This window comes from Coturnix japonica, chromosome 8 (genome assembly GCF_001577835.2).
Source record: "Coturnix japonica isolate 7356 chromosome 8, Coturnix japonica 2.1, whole genome shotgun sequence".
NCBI classification, from domain to species: domain Eukaryota; kingdom Metazoa; phylum Chordata; class Aves; order Galliformes; family Phasianidae; genus Coturnix; species Coturnix japonica.
Window position 1 is genome coordinate 24,811,409 of NC_029523.1, and position 22,924 is coordinate 24,834,332.

General features: G+C 43.0%; 1 protein-coding gene and 1 long non-coding RNA gene across 5 annotated transcripts; one reads left to right on the plus strand and one right to left on the minus strand.

Moving 5' to 3' along the window:
• Nucleotides 1-1,488: 1,488 nt before the first annotated feature.
• On the plus strand, nt 1,489-21,966 carry ATG4C (autophagy related 4C cysteine peptidase). 3 transcript variants are annotated; one of them, XM_015870700.2, is made up of 11 exons: nt 1,489-1,739; nt 3,341-3,468; nt 3,975-4,058; nt 4,708-4,941; nt 7,551-7,881; nt 9,462-9,532; nt 10,318-10,454; nt 13,110-13,188; nt 13,850-13,926; nt 17,878-17,997; nt 20,751-21,071. In XM_015870700.2, exons 2-11 carry the CDS (start codon nt 3,393-3,395, stop codon nt 20,919-20,921), a joined length of 1,380 nt encoding a protein of 459 aa, XP_015726186.1. In that variant the 5' UTR covers nt 1,489-1,739; nt 3,341-3,392; the 3' UTR covers nt 20,922-21,071. The 3 variants fall into 3 exon arrangements, with proteins under 3 accessions (XP_015726186.1, XP_015726185.1, XP_032302205.1); XM_015870699.2 differs by having other exon boundaries at nt 1,490-1,739; nt 3,338-3,468; nt 20,751-21,966; XM_032446314.1 differs by lacking the exon at nt 1,489-1,739 and adding an exon at nt 2,035-2,132 and having other exon boundaries at nt 3,338-3,468.
• LOC107317714 lies at nt 1,746-5,469 on the minus strand. 2 transcript variants are annotated; one of them, XR_001557001.2, is made up of 4 exons: nt 5,255-5,457; nt 4,001-4,136; nt 2,297-2,508; nt 1,746-1,945 (listed from the first exon to the last, which is right to left on the minus strand). It is a non-coding gene; the product is annotated as an uncharacterized LOC107317714 (long non-coding RNA). The 2 variants fall into 2 exon arrangements; XR_001557000.2 differs by lacking the exon at nt 1,746-1,945 and having other exon boundaries at nt 2,126-2,508; nt 5,255-5,469.
• Nucleotides 21,967-22,924: the final 958 nt, after the last annotated feature.

Consider the following 22,924-nt stretch of genomic DNA (forward strand, 5'->3'; position numbering starts at 1 on the left):
CTATGTGACGTTTGATAGAATTCTATTGAACGCAGTATGTTCTCTCCCATTCCTTCTGCAAATCTTTCCTATGGAGAAGGAATTAGTCAAGGTGAAGGAAACTCTCTTTACAGGTAGTTATTTATGGTTGCCTGTGGAATTATTTTGCAATCAAAGCTTTGTTTTGCACGATCCGACTGATGCAAAAAGCAGAAAATAAATATCTTCATTCTCATAACCTGATTGCCTGAGGGATTTACAGTGTATATCCAGATGGCACATTGTGTGGCCTATCAAATCAGGGCATGCTTATTAAATTTCAGAGCAGGAAGGTGCAGGCAACTAATTTCAGGCAAGGGAATAGTCATTTCATTTGATCAACTGAATAATTCTTTGTTCAATATTTACCCAAATCCGAGCCATGTGAGCTACTGAGCTCTCAATATTCGAGACCACACACAAACAGACAAGCACATTCATCTTTGTCTTTGAAAATATAAGCAAGGATGAAACTTTAAAGAACTATTATTTCTAAAACGGGCCATAACATTGGGAAGGCGGGAGGCCTGTCTCCTTCTGCACTGACAGATTACCCGGACTGCAGGGACAGTCTTTCATGACTTTAATACAAACAGCAAGCGTGTTTTACTTTAAAATCTTTATCTCGCCTTGGAATGCATACAGGGTGTGAGTGCAACTTGCCCTGCATCACCGCTCCTCTCTGGTTTTGAGATGGAACACAACAGCTGCTGTGTGGAGATGCTCACTGCTGGAGCTTGAAGAATTCCCCCAAAGGGCCGGGATGGCTGATGGATGGATGTGCAGCGGTGAGATGAAGGGCAGGACAGAGCAGAGCGCTGAGCTCCTACATCCCAGCTCCAACCCAACGTCCTTGAAGCAAGGTCTGTCTTCTGCTTTGTGCATTAATACCTTGTGTGCTTATGGACCCCGTCCATGTGGCAGTAGATAAAGCAAAAGAGCAGCCAGTTGTTGTAAGCAAGTGCCAATTGTTGGCACTTCTCCTTCTGAAGGTTACCTTTAGGTCAGGCACCATAACGTGCCGGTTATAACACATATGTAAGCACAGCCGATGTCCTCTGGCCAGCAGAAGGCACTCAAATCACTGCATGGAAAATAGCGAGTTTTCCTCACCAACCCAAAGGTTCTGCTGCAGTACCAAGTGCAGGGCCGGCCTTACTGGAGGGGGGTGTGGGATATGGAATTTCAGCCGCATCCTGCAGGTCCCTGTTGGTGTTTCTGTGGGTGTTTGTGGTTTTGGGGTGGGATCCATCGGTTCACACACACACAATGATGGTCTGTGAGCTGCGGGTGGACTGATCTATGATTCTATGATGGAGAACCAACTTGAAACGCTACATCCGCCCTTCAGCAGCTGCTCCTCTCAGTATGTACCTTTAGAACACGGATTTTAAAGAGCAGTTAGAAGCTCTAACAGCATTGTCACGCACTGAAGTTCCATCCCATCCATTTCAATCCCACCAGCCGTCAGATACCGGGACGATTTTGGGGCCATTTTGCTGCTGTTGACCCACATCCTTGTTGGGCTGAGCACACACAGGCCGCTCCTCGGGGCTCACGTCCCGCCCGGCAGCCGGGGCTGAGCACAGGGCCGAGCTGCCGCTCCGCCCCCCGATACGGCGGCCGCGAAGGGCCGCGGCGGTGCGGCTGTGTGAGCTGGGAAGCGTCCATCGCTCCGTGAGGGACCAGAGCGGGGAGAAGGGAGACGGCAGGGACAGGAGGTGAGGGGCCAAACGAAGCGTCATGGCGGCGGCTGCGCGTTCCCTCATGCAGGGCCCGGGGGCGGCGGGGGCTGCGCGGGGCCGGCGCTGGGACTCGGCCCGGCTGGAACGACTCAAGGCTGGGAAGGAGCCGGGCGGCCTGCACTGCGCCCAGCGCCGCATGAAGCGCACTCGCTGTCCTTGCACGAATCCCGTTTCTGTGCAGACTGGGAAAAAAAGCGATGGCGGCGTCGTTCTTTGCTTCATAAACGATGTAGTGCCATGTAGACACCGCTCACCCTCCATTGCAGCTGCTGGCAGGAGGGACAGAAAAACCCCAACAACAGCCGCTGTGCTGCACAGCCCAGCACACAGCGGGGAGCTGCAGCACTACGGGACCGGAGTCACCCCGAGGTACCATCACTGCCATCAGCTGTGGCCCATGGAACTGCTATGTGAGACAGCCCCATATAAACCATCCCCAGGATAAACCATCAGCAGATGTTGATGAATTTCTTGTAATAGAATAACACGTTAGTGAAGGGCTGTGCAATAGGTTGTTGTGTTCCATGCCCTACCTGCTGTTCAGAACACTGCATTCATGTGGGTACCTTCAGGCTCTGACTCCCCAACAGCTTCACCGTAGGTATTATGCCACCAGCAGTTGAGTTTCACTTACTGACAACGTGCTCACAGTGGAAAGAAGTAATAACGCCTGCGTGTTCATCTGCTTCTGATCCCAGTTCAATGGAGAGCAGCACAGGGAAAGGCAGATACAGCTCAATATTCTCTGTTGAAATGGAGGAGGATACACATAGCATCAATAAATTCCACCCAGCAGTTCAGAGTCACTAAACACACACACCGTTTTACACAGTTTCTAAGCACTTTCCCTACAGAAATGATCTGCACAGCGGTGCCTTTCACCACCATTTCACCTCTCTCACTTTCATAATAGTTAAACTGCTGCAAGAAAACACGATCTGATAAGAAGAGCCTTTTTGCACCGCAGGTGGTATTTAGAAGGAACCTGGATGTGATGGCAGTACCCTGCTCATCTTCTGACAAGTTAATTCCATTCAGAATTATGTCATTGTACACACTGTTGGTAACTGTTTTCTGCCATGTACATACACAGCAGAACATGTTCTGTGTCTGTCAGTTCCTCCAGCATACGTACTCTGTGGCTTAGGAAGCCCTGATTAGAAACCTAAAGCTAATGCAGCTTCTCATGGCAAGGTGTGCTTGTTGGTGCCCTGAATCTCTAATAGAAGACTCTCACTGTATTCTCTTCAGAAGAAAAGCATCAACTCTGTTCAGTAAAATCCAGCTCTTCATCACACTGCAAACTGGAACGAGTGCACACACACTAGTACAGTTTGTACACCCTAGATCAGATTGTCGTGCAATAGAGAGTGGTTGGAGACCATTAGATTTTATTTAGCTCTGCATGGTAATTTTATTAGTGTATGTTCGGAATTAAATGTTGTTATTATTTATTCATGGAACACGTGATTGCTTCTCAGCAACTTTATTACTGTTTCTGGTCACGTGCAGACAGTGATACTATGCCCTGCATTCCCTGTGCCATGGAGACGTTTATATGTTTGTTTTTACAGCAGCACAATTTAATGTCTTGCAAGACAGCGATGGCTTGTTCTCCAGGATTTGAATATGGAGGCCACAGGGACAGATGAAGTGGAAAAGATAAAATCAAAGTTCATGTCAGCATGGAACAACATGAAATACAGTAAGTGAAATGGGATATGGTGAAATCCCATCTCCATTGTATAGAAGGAATATTTCTCCAAGCAGTGTAATTTTGTGATGAAGCATGTTTAGTTAATACTGCAGGAGTATTAATAGTCTCCCATTTTCAGTGGTCATATACAAAGCCTATTGCTTATTATTGTATGGGATGGAAACCTCACCAAACCAAACCACACAGTAATGTATTTCTAGTCAAGACAAAGCAACTTGAGTTCAGCTTGACACCTCTGTATGCCAACAATTTCTGCTCAGTAGCATTAACATTCAGGTGTTCATACATGGATACCATAACTGTTAAGACAGAATATTTGTCTGTGTTTCGTAGAATTACCCATTTTAGTTATTTGTGGAAAAGAAATCCAATTTCAGTGCATTTACTCTGTACTCCTCTTCCAGGGTTTATCTTTGGCTTAACCAAACTCTACTAGAAATGTCTTTTTGGAATCATTCACTCGCAAATTTCTATTTGTTCTGCATTTCTTTCAGGTTGGGTATTGAAAACAAAAACTTACTTCAGTAGAAACTCTCCAGTCTTTCTGCTGGGAAAATGTTACCACTTCAAATCTGATGGTATGTAGACATCACATAACACATCCCAGTCCGACTTGGCAAGGACTCTGTGTATGTTTTTAATCTCCCAAAGGATTACTGAAATCAAAATGTGGATGAGAAAAGCTTTGAAAACTTATAGTTAGATAAGTTGAACACCACCACTAATGCCTACCACACCATCCTAACCTGCTTTATCTGCATTCTGCTGTGAAGCCTGGTTCTTTCTGTAAATAGTAGCTCTCTAAATTACATTTAATTTACCTCTCAAACTGAGATTTTCTAAAAAGAAAGTGTAAATAGCTACAATTCTGACATGAAGAGTAACACCAAAACCCTTGTTATCATTTTCCAGGATACAGTTTCCAAAGTATTTTCTTTTCCCCGAATGTCTCTATTAGACTATTTATGTTTAAGTGAATCAAGCAGTTGTTTCCTTGCAGGTGAGCAATGTCTTGGACACTTGCTGGCTCTTACTCTTTTTTCAGCTGCCACATTCCTGATGTATTTCCTCCCTGTATTTGAAGCAATTGTTACTTGTCACAATTTGTTTAAAAAAATGTTACAGTTTTGCCCTATCTTTCTTATTACAGAGTTATACACTGTATTTTCACTACAGTAACAGAAGTTCTATACCAACTTATACCTTAAATTGTGCTTTGCCTTACAGAATCTGGTGAACTCTCAACAGAGGGATCCAACTTCGATAAAATCAACACAGAGATTTCAGGAAACGTTGAGGAGTTCCGTAAAGATTTCATTTCTAGGATATGGCTGACTTACCGAGAGGAGTTTCCTCAGATCAAGGGGTCTGCACTAACAACAGACTGTGGCTGGGGCTGCACGCTCAGAACTGGTCAGATGTTGCTGGCTCAAGGCCTTATGCTTCATTTCCTTGGTAGAGGTAAGTTACAAGCAAGGAGATCTGTATTTGGTGCAATTAAGCACAGGTATTTTGGTGGGAGCATGGAAGTCTCCATATAGTCAGGATTTGAACTTCCAGTTAGTTTTGGTTCTGGACTTCTTTTCCTTGATACTAGAATTGCTATGTTGTAGCAGAGCATCACTCTAGCTGATCTGCTCTTCCATTTCGGGAAAGGAGAGTAGCAGGGTGTAGCAATATGGACAGATCAATACAATGGGAAAGGTATTACAACAAAGGCATGATAATGGCACAATAGAAAGGTGCTTTAAGGAAAAGGAAGAAGATCACTCACCTGTATCAGAGGAGTCTAGGTTTGCAGGAAGAAGCTTCACTAAGAAGGGATCTCCAACCAGAGAACTTTCCTCACTCGCAGTCAGCCCTTAAATGGGGTCTAAGAGATGTGGAGGTTCCACCCCTTCCAATCACAGCTGAATTGCCTTCACCTGTGCTCCCAGGGCTGACCGGGTCCTTTCCCCAGGTGCTCAATAAGTGTCTCAGGCCATGACTCAGCAGTTCCATACACAGGCTTTGTCAAAGAAAGACACTGGAAACTAGAAGTGAAGTACAAGTAAAATTGTGATCCCATGCCTGTGTATTGCTATTAGCCACGTAAATGCCCAATTCTCTTGAATCTTCCTTGTTTCTTGAACTGAAGATGTGGAAATGAGTTCCACAGCCCATAGCTGTGGGCTATAGCAAAAGTGATGTTCTTTTATCAGTTTTTAAGTTGTACATTATTCAATTTCTTCTAGTATTAATATATTGAGTTAATAGAAGGATTTTAATCTAACTTCCATACATCATTCTTTGTGTTGAAATTTTCACTAGCTCATTTCCTCCCTTTCCCCATGTACTTCTCTTTTTTTTTCCCCCCTCCTCGTCTATCTCAGAATACTCTTTCAATCACAGCTGTTTGAAAGATGTAGCTCTAGGAGATGTGGAACACTTCTGCTTCCAAAGGCTAAGCATCCATGCCAGCCCCATTCTTCTAAGCTGAGCCTTGTCCTGCTCAGAGCTATTTCTGGATCTCCTGGTTACCCACTTTGTCTTTTCATCCTCTTCTCCTCCATCCCTTTCATAATCTACCAGACTGATCCTTTCAAAGAACCATTCCTATCCCCTCTCACCGCTGTTTGTTGTCAAAATGATCCAAGAGAAGAGCCTGAAGTCATCCAGGCACATTAGTTAGAGCACAACTTATTGCTGACAGGGCTATCCAGTAGTCCTCAGGAATATTTTAGTAGCAGATAGCTCTGAAAGCCTGTTTTGATCATGCTATGTACTTACTGTGAGCACGGCCCCAAGCCAGCTGCATCACAAAGTTGTCTTTCTTGGCAATGTCATCACCGAACTGTCAGCTTGGCTTACTGAGTGCTCCTTTTGCTGAAGGTACTTTAAATCATAAAATCCCTTAAATGTAACTTATTTCTGTACATGTGTTTTTAAAACTGCAAACCAGAACCTGACTGGGGCAACCTGTGACTGTGAGTGTGTGACAGCTCACTCTGAAGTAGCTTGAGATAAAAAAGCCCCAGGTTTACGCCTTCCAAGTCAATGGTTACAAAGAATTCCTTGCACTGTCCCCAAAGAGTCCCCATTTGGAAAGTGATGCGGTGATTCCAGAGTGCCAGTATTTCTGGGGCAATCTGAATGTTTAGGAAAGGGGAAGTGGTCTAAAAGGCTGTGTATGGTCTTACAGTATTTGTGACTGTATGGAGCCCTAAGTTAGATTTTGGAATTAAAACACAATTGTGTGCTTCCTCTTTGTTTCTTAGACTTTTACGTGGATACATCAGCAAGAATTACAGGGAGGGCTGCAGTTCTTGCTCTCTGAACTTGAAGAGATTCCTCTTGCTGCTGTAATGGCAGCTTGCTGAAATGTGTCTTGTTGGGCAAAAGCACCTCACGGAATGAATCATAGGATCACAGAATGGTCTGGGTTGGAAGGGACCTCAAGGATCATGAATCTCCAGCCACTCCCACCACAGGCAGGGCCACCAACCTCCACATTTAATACCAGCCCAGGCTGCCCAGGGCCCCATCCGGCCTGGCCTTGATCACCTCCAGGGATGGACGGGGCATCCTCTCTGGACAGCCTCACCTGTAGGGTTTGTTCCCTCCTGACACAGCAGCCTGCCCCGTTGTAGAGATTTCCTCACATCCTCTGTGTTACAAATAGTTGTTCAGACTTGTGAGACTTTCAGTCATCTGACAAGGGAAACACTGCTGCTCTCTAGATGTGCTGAACCACCATTATGTTATTAATAGGAACGAGACAGGGAGGATGCATTGTTAGAGAAACCTCTTACTAGAAATGCACGCTGCAGATACTGTGCTGGACATTTGAATGCAATCTAAGTAAAACTAAGGATTGACAAATTTATTAACTAAAGAAGTGCAGTGGATAAAAGCAAATCTTGTTGTATTTCAGATCATTGATTACATTTCAGCACTGTCGTGTGCATCTTGTTGTATGTTGTTGCATCATTGTTGGCCTGGAGAACCTGTAGGGTGAAAGGAGGGTGCTTTGCTGGTTGTGCCAGGACGTTAACAATAAGCCTAACGTGCATCTTAAATTCCCCCTGCAGCCTGGGTCTGGCCAGATGCTTTGGACATTGAAAATTCAGATTCTGAATCCTGGACAGCCCACACAGTTAAAAAGCTGACAGCATCATTGGAAGCATCGCTTACAGCAGAAAGAGAGCCCAGGATCCTGTCAAACCATCAGGAGAGAACACTGAGGAGGAACTGTGGCGACAGTGAAATGAGAAATGAAGTTTATCACAGAAAAATAATTTCTTGGTTTGGCGACTCCCCTCTGGCAGCTTTTGGCTTACATCAGCTGATAGAATATGGAAAGAAGTCTGGGAAAATCGCTGGAGATTGGTACGGGCCTGCTGTCGTCGCACACATTTTAAGGTAAAAGTATGGTTATTCTTTGTTGTTTCAGTGCTGAACACATTATGGGAGAAGCATTTCCGAGCATCATGAGATTACTTCAGCTTAATTGAACATCTCACTGATCATTATTGGCTTTATAAAATGCCCACATTAGCAGCAATTGGAGCTTTATTCAGAGGCAGGAGTGGAAATAGCAGCAGGTGCAGGAGGTAAAGTCAGCGCCGCTGTTTGGTCTTATTTCACAACAAACCAGCATTCCTGTTTTCCTGTCCATTGGGCAGCAGAGTCCCGAGGTCTCTCCCAAACCTGCTTTTAAGTAGAGCTTCATTTTAAGCAGAGCTTCATTGACTGAAATGTTCTAAAAACTAACCACTCTTTCAACCTTGGAACATGCATAACATTATAGATTTTTTTTTATACTGTAACCTGGGGGCTGTAATGTACTGATAGTGTAATGAAATGTCAGAGCTGAAATTGATGTTTTCAGCATTTCTTTGCACATATCAAATTCTTGTGAAACTGTAAATGTATGGGACTATTAATATTATAATTATATCACAGTAAAAGTAAAGGGTCTGTGACATTCAGTGTGGCTTAAAAGAAAAGTGGAAAGTCAAATTTCTCCATGCTACGGTGCCTTTCCGTACCATTTCTTTGAATATTACAGATTGTTTTTTAATAATTTATGTTATTAGATATCTGTTCATCGATAAACCAAATCCCTTATAAGCCATTTCAGCAGATGTCCAAGTCTGTATGTTTCTCTATATGTCGATGGAACAGTTTTGCTCTTCAGTGTAGAAGCAGACTCATCTCAGGTGGAACCTACCCAGAACTGCTCTGCTGTGTGTGCGTGCATTCATGCACATACATACAGTGCTGTGAAAGGTTCCTGTTATTTATGTGTTTTCTCAAATTTTTTTTCTTGGCAATAGAAACTGTCAGAGTTCTTTTTGCTTGCTTTAAACTGCAGCGACCTCTTTCCTTATACGTGGGGAAAAAAAACCATCTGTTCCAGCATCCATTTAACATAAACTCAGTGTGATCTGAAACACCACCCAGGATTCCTTTCCCAGATCTCGCTGCTCCCCCAGCAGTGCTTACAATGTGCAGTGCTCCCATTACTTGGGAACGACTGTATTAAACAATTCTTCAGAATAAATTGTGGAATAAAGGGACGGTGACCATTTAATGCAAGCATGTATTGGAAGCCAAGGGCTAATCTTGTGTTTTGAAGAGTTTAATTCCTTTACAAATGTTGTCCTTGATGAATAAACATGCTTCAGACCACTGACGTATATTTGCTGTTTAGTTTTTAGCTGCATTACTCTCATCCCTCCAAGAGCAGCCTAATGCTGCAATGGTTTTAGAAGGTTTTGGCAAAACCCTATAGCTTTCTATGAGCTGGCCTTTATTTCATGAGGGAAGGGGCATCCATACTGACCAGAAACAGAAGGATCTTGAATTTAAGAATAAAAAGAAAAAAGCACCCATGGCTTTTGAAAACCCCCAACGCGTTTCTAAAAATCAAACGGTCTGTGTTTATTTAATGTTATTTTTTTTCTCACCTGAGCTGATAGTTTTGTGTTTGTACTTAGAAAAGCTGTTGAAGAAGCGAGAGACCCTGAGCTGCAGGGAGTGACAGTCTATGTTGCTCAGGATTGTACAGGTAAATGCTGTGACTGTAGATCCCTGCTAACATTGTAGATGCTCTTTGTGCCTTTCATAAGCTCTCAACAATGAAGCCCTAAAGGAAAAAAAAAAAACAACCATAGATGCGTACAACTGAGATGATGTAGACAAAGGAGTTCTTGATACGGGCAGATGTTTGCTTTCTTGAGATTCAGACATCACAACTTGAAAGCCTCAAACGTTGCTTGTTTGGTTTCTTACTAAGACAGTGAAATTCAGAACCCAGGCACAGTCTGTCTGCCTTCAACTCCTTTATATTTGTGGAGCCTGAGCACTTATCTTAGTTAATCTTTTTTGTATTCTGATTCAGTGTCAGGCCAGTAACAGCTTCCATATCTTCCTGACATCTACTTTCCTAAACCAAGCAAGCAAGATAAAAATATTTCATTTCAATTAGAGTAGCTTTGCTATTTGCTATTTGCATTCTCTTTTCTTTTGCATTGAGGGTTTCTTTTTTATCAATTTTCCTAGTGGAAAAAAAAATGCTGAACCAGCCTCTTAGAACAGGATGAGATCTTTTAGCTTTGGGTTCAGAGATGCGAGGAGGATAGAGAGCCAGTCAGTGGTACAGCTCGTGGTAACCTTCCTTGTGCTGCAGCACTTGGAATCACCAACAGCGGGCAGAGGAGCTCAGGGCTCTGCTTGTTCAGGAGCAGAAAATAATGACCAAAAAAACCTGAACATGGTGCAGTGTTACATTAATGAATGCAGTTGTTCGGAAAGCTGTGTCTTACACACCAACATTTTTGTGTCTCCTTTCAGTCTACAGCTCAGATGTTATTGACAGACAGTGTTCTTTTATGGATTCTGGAGAAGCAGACACAAAAGCTGTAATTATATTGGTTCCGGTGAGACTCGGTGGAGAAAGAACAAACATGGACTACTTAGAGTTTGTAAAGGTATGAAATGAGAGTTCAATCATTTTTCAAATCGGAGCACTAGGAGACTTCACGATGGCAATCTTCTACCTATTAAATGTGTGGTGGTGATTTTACAGTTGAAGGTTGTAAAGTTTGACTTTACAGATTTTAAATTTCCCTATTACAAGATGAGACGTAATTGCAGAGCACATGATGTCCCTTGTGAAGCAGTGAAAACTGCTCTACTCCTGCAGCAGCCATCTGAAAGGACATTAACGCAGTGGCTCAAATTATAAATGGTAATTTAGTTACATATGCTGCCAAAGTTGTGCTATAATAAGTATCAGCCAGCATTTTAAAATATAAATAGAGCAAATACCTTATTCTGTTTCTTATCTCCTTAATTGCCAAATGCCTTGAGGTTGTTTCCTGTCTTTTCCTTTTTCACTTTCTCCACCTTAAGAGAGGGGACAGAATTTTTTGACAACTTTAGACATTACTTCAACTACTGCTTCACTGTCTGCCCAGTGGGATGAATGCTTCTAAGCACAGTGATACAGACGTAGAAGTCAGATACCACAAATTAAAATGAACTGGAAGAGAAGGAAAACTAAAGGAGAAAGCAGGGAGGAGAAGAAAGTCTCTGCCAGCACACTCATCTTTAGTGAAGAGATTCTTCTCTTTGCCCTTCTGCTTTATCTTTCTGCATGATGTAGCTGTCTGTAGGAAATGCTGCCTTCTAAGTATTAGAAGAGGAATTTAAGTTGCACGCTCTCAGTTTATTTACAAAATCTGAGAGGTCTTTGCTGCTGCATCATCCGTGTGTTCTGACCCACATTCCTACAACAGGACAATGTGGCACAGAGGCAAAGAGGTGCAGCCTTTCATTTCAGTGATGGTTTTTACTAAATAGCCTTTCTTTCCCAATTCCTTTTCTTTCCAAGTGGTTTGGGAAAAGTTTCAGTTCATTTGTGCTTAGTTCTGACACATTTAAGCTGTACAAGTGATGATGTACAACAGCCCTACTTTACTTCCAGCATTAACTGCAAAAGAGCCTTTGGATCAGTCATGTCCAGGAAAATGCACAGGGTTTTCCTTTGTCAGCTAACAAACAGTTGCTTTTGCGACTTCCTTAAGGTTTCTTCAGCTAAAGGAAAGTGTCTCCAATTCTTTTATGTTGGCTTGTATGATTGATGGGTGTCTGTAGCCAGTCCTACCCTGCAGAGGCTGTCTCAGTGTAGCTATCAAAAGCGCTTTTTTGCCAGAATGAAATATGTTTGCTTGGCACTGACTTTCCAAGCACAGGCACATTGAGGTTTTCTTAGCAGCACCAGCCTTAAAGAGGAGAGTTCTGCTGCTCACTTACCAGGAGCGGCGCTGCCTTTCGGAGTTGCTGATAATGGGGACGGTGATAAGAGGGCTTTCAATTGCACATATCAGTCACCCCAGTCTGTGTCTTGACTGCTCGCTGAACAGTGACTGAATTTCTTGGGGTCTGGATTAAAGTTAAAAATGCAGATTTTAGAATGTAGTACAAGAGGTAATTTTTACAAAGGATTTTATATTTATGGATGAAAATTGATAAATATTTTATAATTCAGTTTCACAAGAAAATGTCCATAGATTAAACAGTTATTCATTACTCTAAATAGCTTTGCTCTCCTCCTGTTTCACTGGCAGAGGATGTGTCCTCGTTGGCTGTTGCAGCCTTTGCCTCCCCTCTGCCTAAACCTACTGTAACATTAAGGTATCAGGAACAGTTTCTTAAATAGCCCTCTGGCTTATATTTTAAATGAGTGTTTTCTCTTAGCCTGGATAAACCACATTGAAGCTGACTTTGTTAGTGTCTCAAGTCAGGCACACAACAATTTTTGTCATGTTCCATTACTTTATCATTGTCGGATTAAGGAAGAATTTATCTCAACAAGAAGCCTTGGCCTTAATAGAACAGGAAATATCAATCACTTTGTTAAGGGAAATTCTCCCTGCTTGGACATTGATAATGTAATGGTTATAATTTTAATGGGTGATGTGCTAGAGGAGAGGATATGGGTATGATTGCCAGCTAATGGAGATTTCCTTTTAGCTCAGATGATTGTCTTCTGGATTGCTGTCCCACTTTGGGCCAGCGTCCAAGTGGTGAACCCAAGGTTTGTGCAGTGCCACCAGAAAACCATCATGATTTACTGATGTTTAAAGGCCACTCACTTCTCAGAGTATTTACTGGTCTTGGGCTTCGACTGTATTAGAACAGTTGGGCTCCATTTCCCAAGCGTGCAGTGTTGGCAGAACGCGGCTCCTACTGGAGCTAATGGGGAGTGGATGGAGAGCTGTGTTCAGCCAAGGCAGGATGCACACAATGTCCTAATGAACCCCACAAAGAAACAGAACCTTGTGTAAGTGAGGAAAGTGGAAATATATTGGAGAGAAGCAGAAACGACCTCCATGCTGACTTATTTTCCTTTATAGGTACTTATCTTAATAAACCACGTTGGACTGGGAGCTGCCAGGTGTTAGTAATTCCTAATGGCAAGTGCCTGGGAGGTTTCAGTTCTGCCTCCAGTGGGGGCAGCTTGTGGGTAAAGAAGAGGAAAAGAAGTGATGTGCCTAAAAGCAGTAAAGGAAAAGATCTGGATTCTGTTTGATCCTTTTTCTGTTTAGCGCTGTCCTAATTATTAAATGTTCTGCTTGTAGGGTATTTTGAGCCTTGAGTACTGTGTTGGTATCATTGGTGGCAAACCCAAGCAGTCGTATTACTTTGCTGGATTTCAAGGTTAGTATTTTAATATGTTCTGTCTCTTCAATATTTTTCTTTAAGAGTTAGGAAGTTAATATAGGGCCAGTGGAAAATAGCATGATTAAAATAGCAAAATGAGTGCCTTATTAATTCATCATATCTACCGTAGTCCATTCATTTGTCTTTTACCTCATATAGTAATTGGATTCTGTAAAATGTACATTTAATTTCCCTTGTTGCATAAACAAGGCATAATTTATCTGTTTCACCAAACTTCAGGAGCCTTTGCTTTCCCATCTGGCAGTTCTTATTTACGTATTTACTTTTGGCTCCTTTAAGTGGTGGTAGTTGATGCTCAGATGACAAGCAATATATTCTTCCTGTCAGGATGAAGCAGCGCAATACATTTTTCATATGCAAACTCCAGAATATAATTGTATGTTTGTAAAAGTAATTTTATCACCAAAAATTAAATGACAGTCTCATCACTTTATAAAAATTCTGCTTATACAAGCATGTTTGATTATGCAAAAGTTAATCTGTCCTGCAAAAACCTATGCTTCAGTCAATGAATATCAGCCTGGCAAGCAGTTACTTGCTGGTGTTTTTTTCAGCTGTTCTGCATAGAAATTGGATTGTAAGCAGTGTAATAATAAGGTGTTTTTTGAATTACTTGTCTTCTGTTTTGTCCTTGTAGATGACAGTTTGATTTACATGGATCCTCATTACTGCCAATCTTTTGTAGATGTCAGCATAAAGGATTTCCCTCTTGAGGTACTATGGATATAGACCTGGCACTGTTTTCTTCCCGTATGAATCAAACACTAATTATTTAGAGATGTTCTGGCTTGCTGCATCTTTATGGTTTTACAGTTATCAGTTATTTGTCAAAGTTCTGCCCTTCTTTATAGGCCTGTAATCAACAAAAATGACCAGAGGTTAAAAATGCCATGAGGGTTTAATTTTTGCATCGTTAACTTACATCTTTTTATTAGTAATGATTGGAAAACCTCAAAACTCAATGGCTGCTTTACTTATGTATTTTTCCATCGGAGAAAAGGAACGGTATTCGGAAATCTTAAACCCAATTAACTTGGATATAAATTGGGCTCGTTCATTTTCGGTTGTGTTTTCATAATTTTATCGTGTTTTAAATTCAAGCTGCAATGCACATCATTGAGAGAACGGCTGGAGTTCTCAGTAGTAGGTGCCCATAGTCAGTTTGGAACCAGAGTGTCTTCTTAATGAGCTGTTATTTTTAATCAAGCTGTTGAAGGTGTTGGTACTGGGGTTGTTCTTTCTTTCCCTCCCAGCCCCTTTTAGGCCATGGTTTTCTTGGTGCATCAAGGTGCAGTGTGTCTGTGCCTAGGTGTTACAAAGCATGCTCTTTATTTGTTAGTACTGTTTTCCCTTTTCTTTAACTTCTTTCCAAATAACTTGCATTGAAAATAGATAGAGCTTCAAGGAGGTTATTAAAGGACTCCATTTACAAGCGCCATGGGAAAACATTATCAGCTGCAGAAGTTCAATAGCCACAGTACTCACAGTAAAAGCAGTCAGTGCCATCTGTACAACCTCTCCTTGATCCTGGTCTGTCCAACTTCCTCATGAACCCCCAGGCTCCTCAAAGCAGCTCTTATCAAGTTGGACATGCACGCTGGGTGCACACACTGCATAGGGCAGCATCCAGGCTTCTGGAACAGAGTTGGTTATCAGTGCTAATTCCTCACACCGCTGTGATCTGCACTGAAGTGCTCCTAAAGTGGAAATGCAGCTTTAGACAAAAACAAAGTGCATTTAAGTAGGGAAAAAGGGTACATACGAATTCCTGCCAGCCCCCGAAATGCCGTCACTTCACATTGGATTCTTGAAGGTTTGCAGTAAAGTCCTGTAAAAAGTGGAAGTGTGTCGTAAGCGGCTCTTGAACTCACAGCTCAAAACCAGGATAGGTGTCTTAAATTGGTGTGTTACGCTGAGAATGCAAGTCAAATGGTGTGTAATGAAGTTATGTATCTTCACGGCTTCTGGTTTGTATAGCAGCTAAGAGTTAACTTCAACTGAACAATGGGGTGAGTGTCAGTGTTCAATTACTATCATGAAAAGAAATACCTGTTAACATACCAGTCCCAAGGAGGTAATATGCAGGAGTTGATCACAATATCTTAATCAAAACACCATGAAAAAGGATTTAGGGAAAGAGATTACGTGTATCAAAGGTCTTACACAGGGCTAATGTTAAATCCTTGGGCTGACTTCAAGCAAGCATATTTTTCATTATCGGTGCTTAGCGAGATGCTGTAACTGTCACCACTCACCACGTGGAACTGTAAGGCCTCTAGGAGGGTTCTGAATGCAGGAAGGGAGCGGAGCTGCTATTTTAGTTTTGGCCAAATGTATCAGAAAATCTCTCTAAGAATAATAGAAGTTTCTGCCTACGATATCTTTGGCTTTTCCCTGCTGAGATATTTGAAAGGAGAGTTGCTGAGTCCTGCCTCTCCACCTATTTTGCTGCTGCTTTGTGGCAGCAGCCAGCGATTATAACCAAGATCTTTGCCCCTTAATGCTAATAACTGCTGTAAAATACAGCGCCTTCTCTGAAGATTTTACAGTTTAATTGGTTGAGGCAGACAAAAGGTGGGGAGAGCACAGGAATGTGGAGCTGAAGGGACTTCCTTAAGGTCGCACCGCAGCTCGGTGGCCAAGCTACAAAAAATACAGCTCTTTTTGTCTGCCGTTGCCGTGACTAATTCTGCACGTTATGCTGCAGGCTGGCATTAATCTGAACTCCCAAATAAGAATAAGGTTTTAAAGTGCATTTGGAAGGCACACAGGCTGCCAGCTTGGCTTGATCGCGCTGTAATGCCTTTCTGCAGACGGAAAATATATTGCAATTTAATGCTTAGTGCATTTAATAGTATTATATCTTTGTCCAGAAATGTCAAAAGTAAACAGAAATTGCTTTCTTAGCGTGGATAGTTGCTTGTTAGATTTATCTGTGGGGAGTATTTTCAAAATTGACAAATTGTCCAGAATAAGTTGGAAATCAATCCAGTCTGTATTGGCTTCCCGAACCCATTTGTTTGGAGGAGTGGAAAAAAAATGCCTACCCACTTCTCTTTGTTGTGTGGTGATTTGTGTAGCATTAGGAATACGGCCCTGAACAGCACAGCACAACCGCAGTCAGTGGTGGTGGAATGGGAGATGTAAGGCGGAATAAATACATAAAGCATTGATGGACTTGGTGACTCAGGATGGAATATTCAGCCTTCCAGTTCTGCTTATAAAATCTGATATTGGGGGGGGCGGAGAAAAAAAAAGGAGTCCTGGATAAATATTAATTGTAATCTTTGCTTAGATTGCTGTTGGCTTTTTTTAGCAGAGGTTGAATAGAAACACCTCTGAGGTTTGTAATCACAACTAAACAGCAGCACCCGGCCCTGTGTAACGCTGTGGCACTGTCAGATGCTCTCACAGCAGGTAACCGGTGCTGCTGTCCTCCGTAGATTGACTTTGCCTAGCAAAAAAAAATAGATATATATTACAACTATGAAATAGGTTTTTAGGTGTAAGGGCTGCTTGGTGTTATCTGTCGGGCTGCTGTTGCTGCAGTCGAATTGCATTGGAGCAGTTGTGTTTCCGTGCAGAGGAGCCGTGCTGGTGCTGCTAGCAGAGCTCCGGCGTCGCAGCGTCAGCCCCGCGCTGCCCAGCAGCTCGTATTGCAACGTGAAAGGGCGCAGCACAGAATATTCACAGGGGGATCCCGATCCCCGTGAGAAGCTGGTGACAGATCAGCATTAGAGCCGGCTGCTCGCCGTGTTGCAGCGTCCGCGTTCACGTTATTTCGCTGCAATACGAGCCGCTGCAGCGGCTGTGCCCGCGGTGCCGGCAGAGGAGCCGGGGATGCTGCTCCACCGCCGGCATGGATCCACAGCCAGCTTCAGCTTAGCGAAACCACGGCTCCTGTAACCAGAGAGCACACAGCACCGGCAGGGTAAAGGGAGTGTGTGTCTGTCCTTGTAGATACTGTGAAAGAAAGAAGAGTGGCAAAGGTGCTTTGGGCTTGTTTGTTTTATCTTCTCTGCCACAGCTGCTGATAGTATCAGCTCCCAGCGCTGCCACATCATCATCTGTCACGGAAAGAGATTTTGCATTGAGAAAAAATATGTATTTATAAAGCAGAGCATGCTTTTCTTTGGCGTTTGTTTTGGTGTTTTTCTTTCCCCCTACTTGTGTGGTTTTTGGTTTCTCTTTACCCATTTCATTTACCAAAGGAAAATAGAAGAGGTTGGATGATGCCATTATGTGGCTTTTATAGAGGCTGGGGGAGGGAAGGGGCAATGGGCGGTGGTAGTCAAGCAGTAATTGTGAGATAGTGCACAAGCTGTTACTGATTCAATTTGCAGGAAAACATTCACCTCCTCTGCCTTGGGAACGTTCATAAAGCACTGCTTGAGCTGCCATAGATGGCAAAGTGCTGCGAACAACTTGGGTCAATGCAGCGTCACTGCAAGGGGCTTTGCATGCATAAAGTGTGCAGAGAGGGGCTGAATTACTGGTACATTGAGGGGGGAAGAAATAACTTTAAGGATTTGCTGGGTCTTAACACACACGATCTGGTGGATTGTATGTTAAAGCTGATGATTAAGGAAGAAAAAGTGAATGCTTTGGTCTGTAGTATCCTGAGCCTTAGCACTATCTGACGGTCTGTAATCCTTCCCATTGCAGTCATTCCACTGTCCTTCTCCCAAAAAGATGTCATTCAAAAAGATGGATCCGAGCTGTACGATAGGATTTTACTGTAGAACCGTGCAGGACTTTGAGAAGGCTTCGGAGGAAATAACGAAGGTGGGTGTCCGAGCTGCAGCCAAACTGCGTGTGCTGTGTGTGGGAAGGCAGAGAACCAGCTCGGCTGGACCAAGCAGGAATCATTCATTTATTGCTTCTTACTGCTGCTTTCGCAGTCAGGAGAGCTCAGATTGTTTTTCATTCCGTCTGTTGTTACCCGTAGTTAAAGCCGGGGATAATGGGCAGCTGGTGCGGCCGGGCGGCTCCGCGAGGTGGCACTATTGAAATGAGAATATTGCGGAGCTGCCCTGCGCCCGGCAGCGCCTTGTGAAAGGCACAAACATCCCTCGGGAGGAATCGGTTTTGAAATGGAAGTATTTGATCCAGTCCAAATTGTGTATTATTTCTTGTTAGCCGAAGCGCTGCTTCTGATCGCATTGAAACGTAAAGCGGCGCCTTTGTAATTCAGTGACAATGTTTTGAAGTCAGGTGTCGCCCAGTAAATGTGTCTGATGGCTCCTTCCACTTGGGAAGCACAGGTGGAGGCTTACTTAGGTCCAAAGGTAACCGACCTTTTTTTTCCCTTGATTATTCCAGCATATGAATGCTTGACTAATCCGTTGTTTTAATGGTGGTCGCAAATAACTGTGCTTTGTGATTTGAAAAAAGGATCCCGGAGCAGCAAAAATGTTCCTGATATTAATATTCTAACCATAGCAGTTACCACATCCACACAAAGAATGACCGCTCGTGCAGCATCCTGATTGCCTTGTTAGGCGGCATTAGCACTGTAGTTTAAAACAGCATTTTAAGCTTAATATTCGGTAGATTTTGATTAGCATTGAAGTGGTTTCTTTGGATCCTTATACAGAGAGGTAAAACATTTCGCTACAAAATCACATGCACTGGAAGTTCTCCTTTTCTTCCTCCTCCCTTTTGAGTTTGGGATGAAGTACTTTTGTTTACATATGCTGTGAAAATGGCCACGGCTCACGTAAGTCTACATAAGCTGTTCTCCCTGTACTTTGGGTATCCCTCTAATGTTAATGACATTATTTTGTATCAGTGTATGTCAGACACAGCAGTTTGATAATAGAGGTAAGGTTGGGTACAAATACCACCCAAAAAACATTTTGTGATCTTTCAGTCCTTCACATCCTTTGTTTTTTCCTGCTCTCCTGTGTTTCCTCTTGTAACTGTGACTCCCAGATTATTGGCGCGGTGCACTCAGTTTGCTGTGTGCAGCCTATGTTAACAAACTCAGATTCTTGCTGCTTTTGTGGCTAATAAGAGGTGGGAGGAAAGGTTTTGCTTTTATTGCTTGAGGATAAACCTCATGAGCCATGTACTCAGGGACGGAGAAATTAAAGCACTGAAATCAGGGGCCCAAACTGAGCAAGTGGTAAAAATCCATTCAGGCTGCCCTTTGATTCTGTACTTGCCAGTTACTAAGCTGCTGTCGTTTAGTTTGGAAGTAAATAGCTGATAGATTTAGGGACAAGAAAATGCATCCAGACTTGAACACCAAAGTAGTAAAAATATCAATGTTTATCACAGCGCCGCAGAAATCACATCACAGCGGCATCTGGAGAACTTGCAAGTAAAACAGAGCTATCCACCGCCATCCCTTGTTAGAGAAGCATTGCTGCAGTTGTAGGCCTGGGTCCCACACATGCTTATTTTGTACCACGTGAGCCATCCCTGCAGAACAGAGCAGCCATGTTTCTGGAGTTTGGTCGCTGTCTTCACCAAAGGCAGATTCAGCTGTAATAATAATATCAATAATAATGCCCTGTAGCTGCATTCTGAGTTCTTCCATATTATAAACCAACCCCAACTGCAGATCTCCGCAACTGCTGGCTGTCAAGTACTCTTAGAAATGTGAACTTTGCAAAATGTTCTGGTGCCTTTTCAAAGTCGTAAAACACACATTTTGGCACAGCTTACTTATATAAAAGAGATAAAGCCCAAATAACTGAGTTTAGCTGCGGTTTTGCATTATTATTATCCGTGCTCACTGCATGAGGTGGATCTTGATAATAGTTGTAATAACCAAGGCGTTTTCTTGTCTGTCCAGTCTGTGCTCTGTGTAATAGTCCACCACCTCACATGGTAAATGGACAGCAATGCCACTGGTAGCTGTGGAGCAGGAAGTTTGAGGGCAGCTCAGCGCAGACAGTGCAGTGTAAGTGCAGGTGTATTTCTGCCCTGATCTGGAGGGACCATCTGCAGTGGTGCTCGGTCTTTGTGAGATGCCTGCAGTACTTGGTATGTGTTCTGTTGCAGATGTGCAGTTGGGAGCTGCTACTTCAGAGTCCTGCATTGCCCCAGCTTGCACTCAGTCCTTGGAGCTGGCAGGGCTCGTATCTGGCTGTCTGGTCTCACAAGACTTACCAACGCTTTGTTTCCTGACCAACCTTTTTCCTTTCTTCTGCAAATACTCATCTGTTACTCTTCCTTTGCTTTTGCTCGTTACTCAGCGTATGCTGTACCTCCTTGCCATTTCCCCAGTGTTCACCTTAAAATACCCAATGGCCATTATAATAAACTAGAATTAAGTGGAAAGTTTTGAATGACAGTAAAGATGAAGGAATCAGAGCGGCTTTTTCACTATCACAGGAAGAAGAAATAGAAGGAAATGCTTGTTTGAAAGGAGGAGGGGATGTTTAGCATGTGCAATGCTTTGTTTCAATAATCAAAATAATAAAAGTTAGGTTTTCCATTTCTCAGCCATAATTCAATTAATATAACTACTTACCACACTCCTTTGTTTCTGGTGTAACATCTTATCTGGTGCGTGTTTTGCATTGCAGATGCTGAAATCTTCATCCAAGGAGAAATACCCCTTGTTTACTTTTGTGAAGGGTCATTCCCGGGACTACGACTTTGCTTCCAGTCCACTCCATGAAGAAAAATACCTTTTCTCTGAGGATGAAAAGAAAAGATTAAAGAGGTTCAGTACGGAGGAGTTTGTCCTGCTGTGAGGACGATTCCCACCAGGTTATTGGCAGCTGTTCAGGAGAACACTCACCTTTTAAAAATTAAAACAAACTGTGTCCTCCTCCTCCTCCAGAAAGGCGAGCTGTGCTGAAATGGGTCTATTTTCATAAAGCTGATTGTGTTTTATATGTGAATAGTCTCCAGAATGTCATTTCTAACTGTCTGTACTAATTGTTTTGATTCGCCACTCGCTGGATGAGGTTGAGGTTGCGTTGTGCTGGTGCAGGGAGGTGGCACAGCTTACAGCCAGCTCTGCTGCGTGTCCCTGGGTCCCAGTGGCACCTCCTGAAAAGTACGGCTGCTCCTGGACCTGCAGCCCTCGAGTTCTTCAGGCTGGGACAGATCCTGAGCAGAGCTCAGTGCTTTGCTTTGGTATCACAGGAAGGCAGCCGTGGGTTTCGGGACCATGTTATTACATGTGGTGAGGGCAGAGCTCTGACCTGGTTCACCATTAGGCCCAAATAACAGCTAATGTAGTAATTGTGAGTTCCCTTTCTTACACCGCGCTGCTCAGATGTGAGTTTGATACAGCAGTAGTAATTGTCGGTTGCAATACTGATATAATTATATAGGCTGAATTGTGAGTTAAGATACTATTTAGCAGTATGATTTTATAATGGTTTCTCATTAAGCTTGCTTTGGAACCTTAATATGAGGAGTGAAGATAAAGTATTACCTTGCCCCACAATTTTTAAAGGTTATACTATTAAATTAACTGCAACCAATCAAAGCGGCTGAGGACAATTACTACAAGAGTGGTGTTTGTTTCCCGATCCGACCATTGCGGTGCTGAGGCTCCTTTCCTTCTGGTGCAGCTTCAAGATCAAAGCAAACGGGGGAGTGGGCGTTTAAATTCCAGGGTGTGATTATTTTTTATATGTTATTACTGTACAAACGACGACTTGATGGTGTGTGTTCTCAACCTGCAAACAAGTGTACATAAACGGGTTCGTGTTTTAACACAGTAAATGCGATATTTAAAGCATGTATTAACGCTGCTTAGAAAATAAAGAAGGTGTGAACCGTGGAGTGCGTGCGCCTTATTCATATCAGTGAATAGAACCCTGCGTCTAAAAACATGCTGCAAGGTGTGAACACTGTGTTTATTTGCAATAAAGACAAATTTTATCGTTGCGTTGTAAACCAAATGTTAACCCATGCTAAGTGCCATTCAGGCACAGAAGGCACAAATGTTGTCTCTCCAAATAAGCGGCGCATGTATTCATTAAAGCACCTTTTTCTCTTTTATGAGAAAGAAATGACAAATAGTTGGGCTTCAGGCAGAGCCAGCCCGGCTGCGTGCACGTGTCGGGGCTGCAGCCTGCATCTTCAGGTGCTAATTGAGTTAATATCCCAAGAAGCCAAAATGAGATTCTTTGTGGTTTCGTCGTTTTCAGAATCAGAAAACAAAGGCACACATCGTTTGTCTAAATTAGTAACCTCTGCACGGTTAAATCGCGCCAATAATTGGCGTCATATTTTTACATGCTGCATATATGTGAGGATGTTTGGCTTAGCTCTTACTTAATATTTTTCATTAATAGCCCAGAAGAGGGAGTAAACAACGTACTTATGGAATTTAGATGTCAAAATGAGGAGAATTGGGTATGTCACCGGGAACTGGGAAATAGGAGAGTCCTGATTAGTGAGGCTCAGATTCATGGAGCTTCAGCAAAGAGTGCACGACTGTCCCCTGGATCCTTTGGGTGACAGCACACAGGAATTAGACACATAATCACACTGTGCTTTTGCTTTTTAACAAGTGTGGGAAGGCTGACGTTGCACTGCTACCAACCAGCCTGGCCCAAAGGCCAAGACACACAGCAAAGAGCGATCCTGCATGCAGTGGGTTAGATGAATCAATAATGGCTTTTCCATTTACAACTTCTGTTGTTGTAGTCATAATAATAAAACGTAATAAGCTTCAGAGACTTTAATGATCAGGAGCCTGCAATAGTAATGAAGTTGGGAGCTGCATGAAACTAGG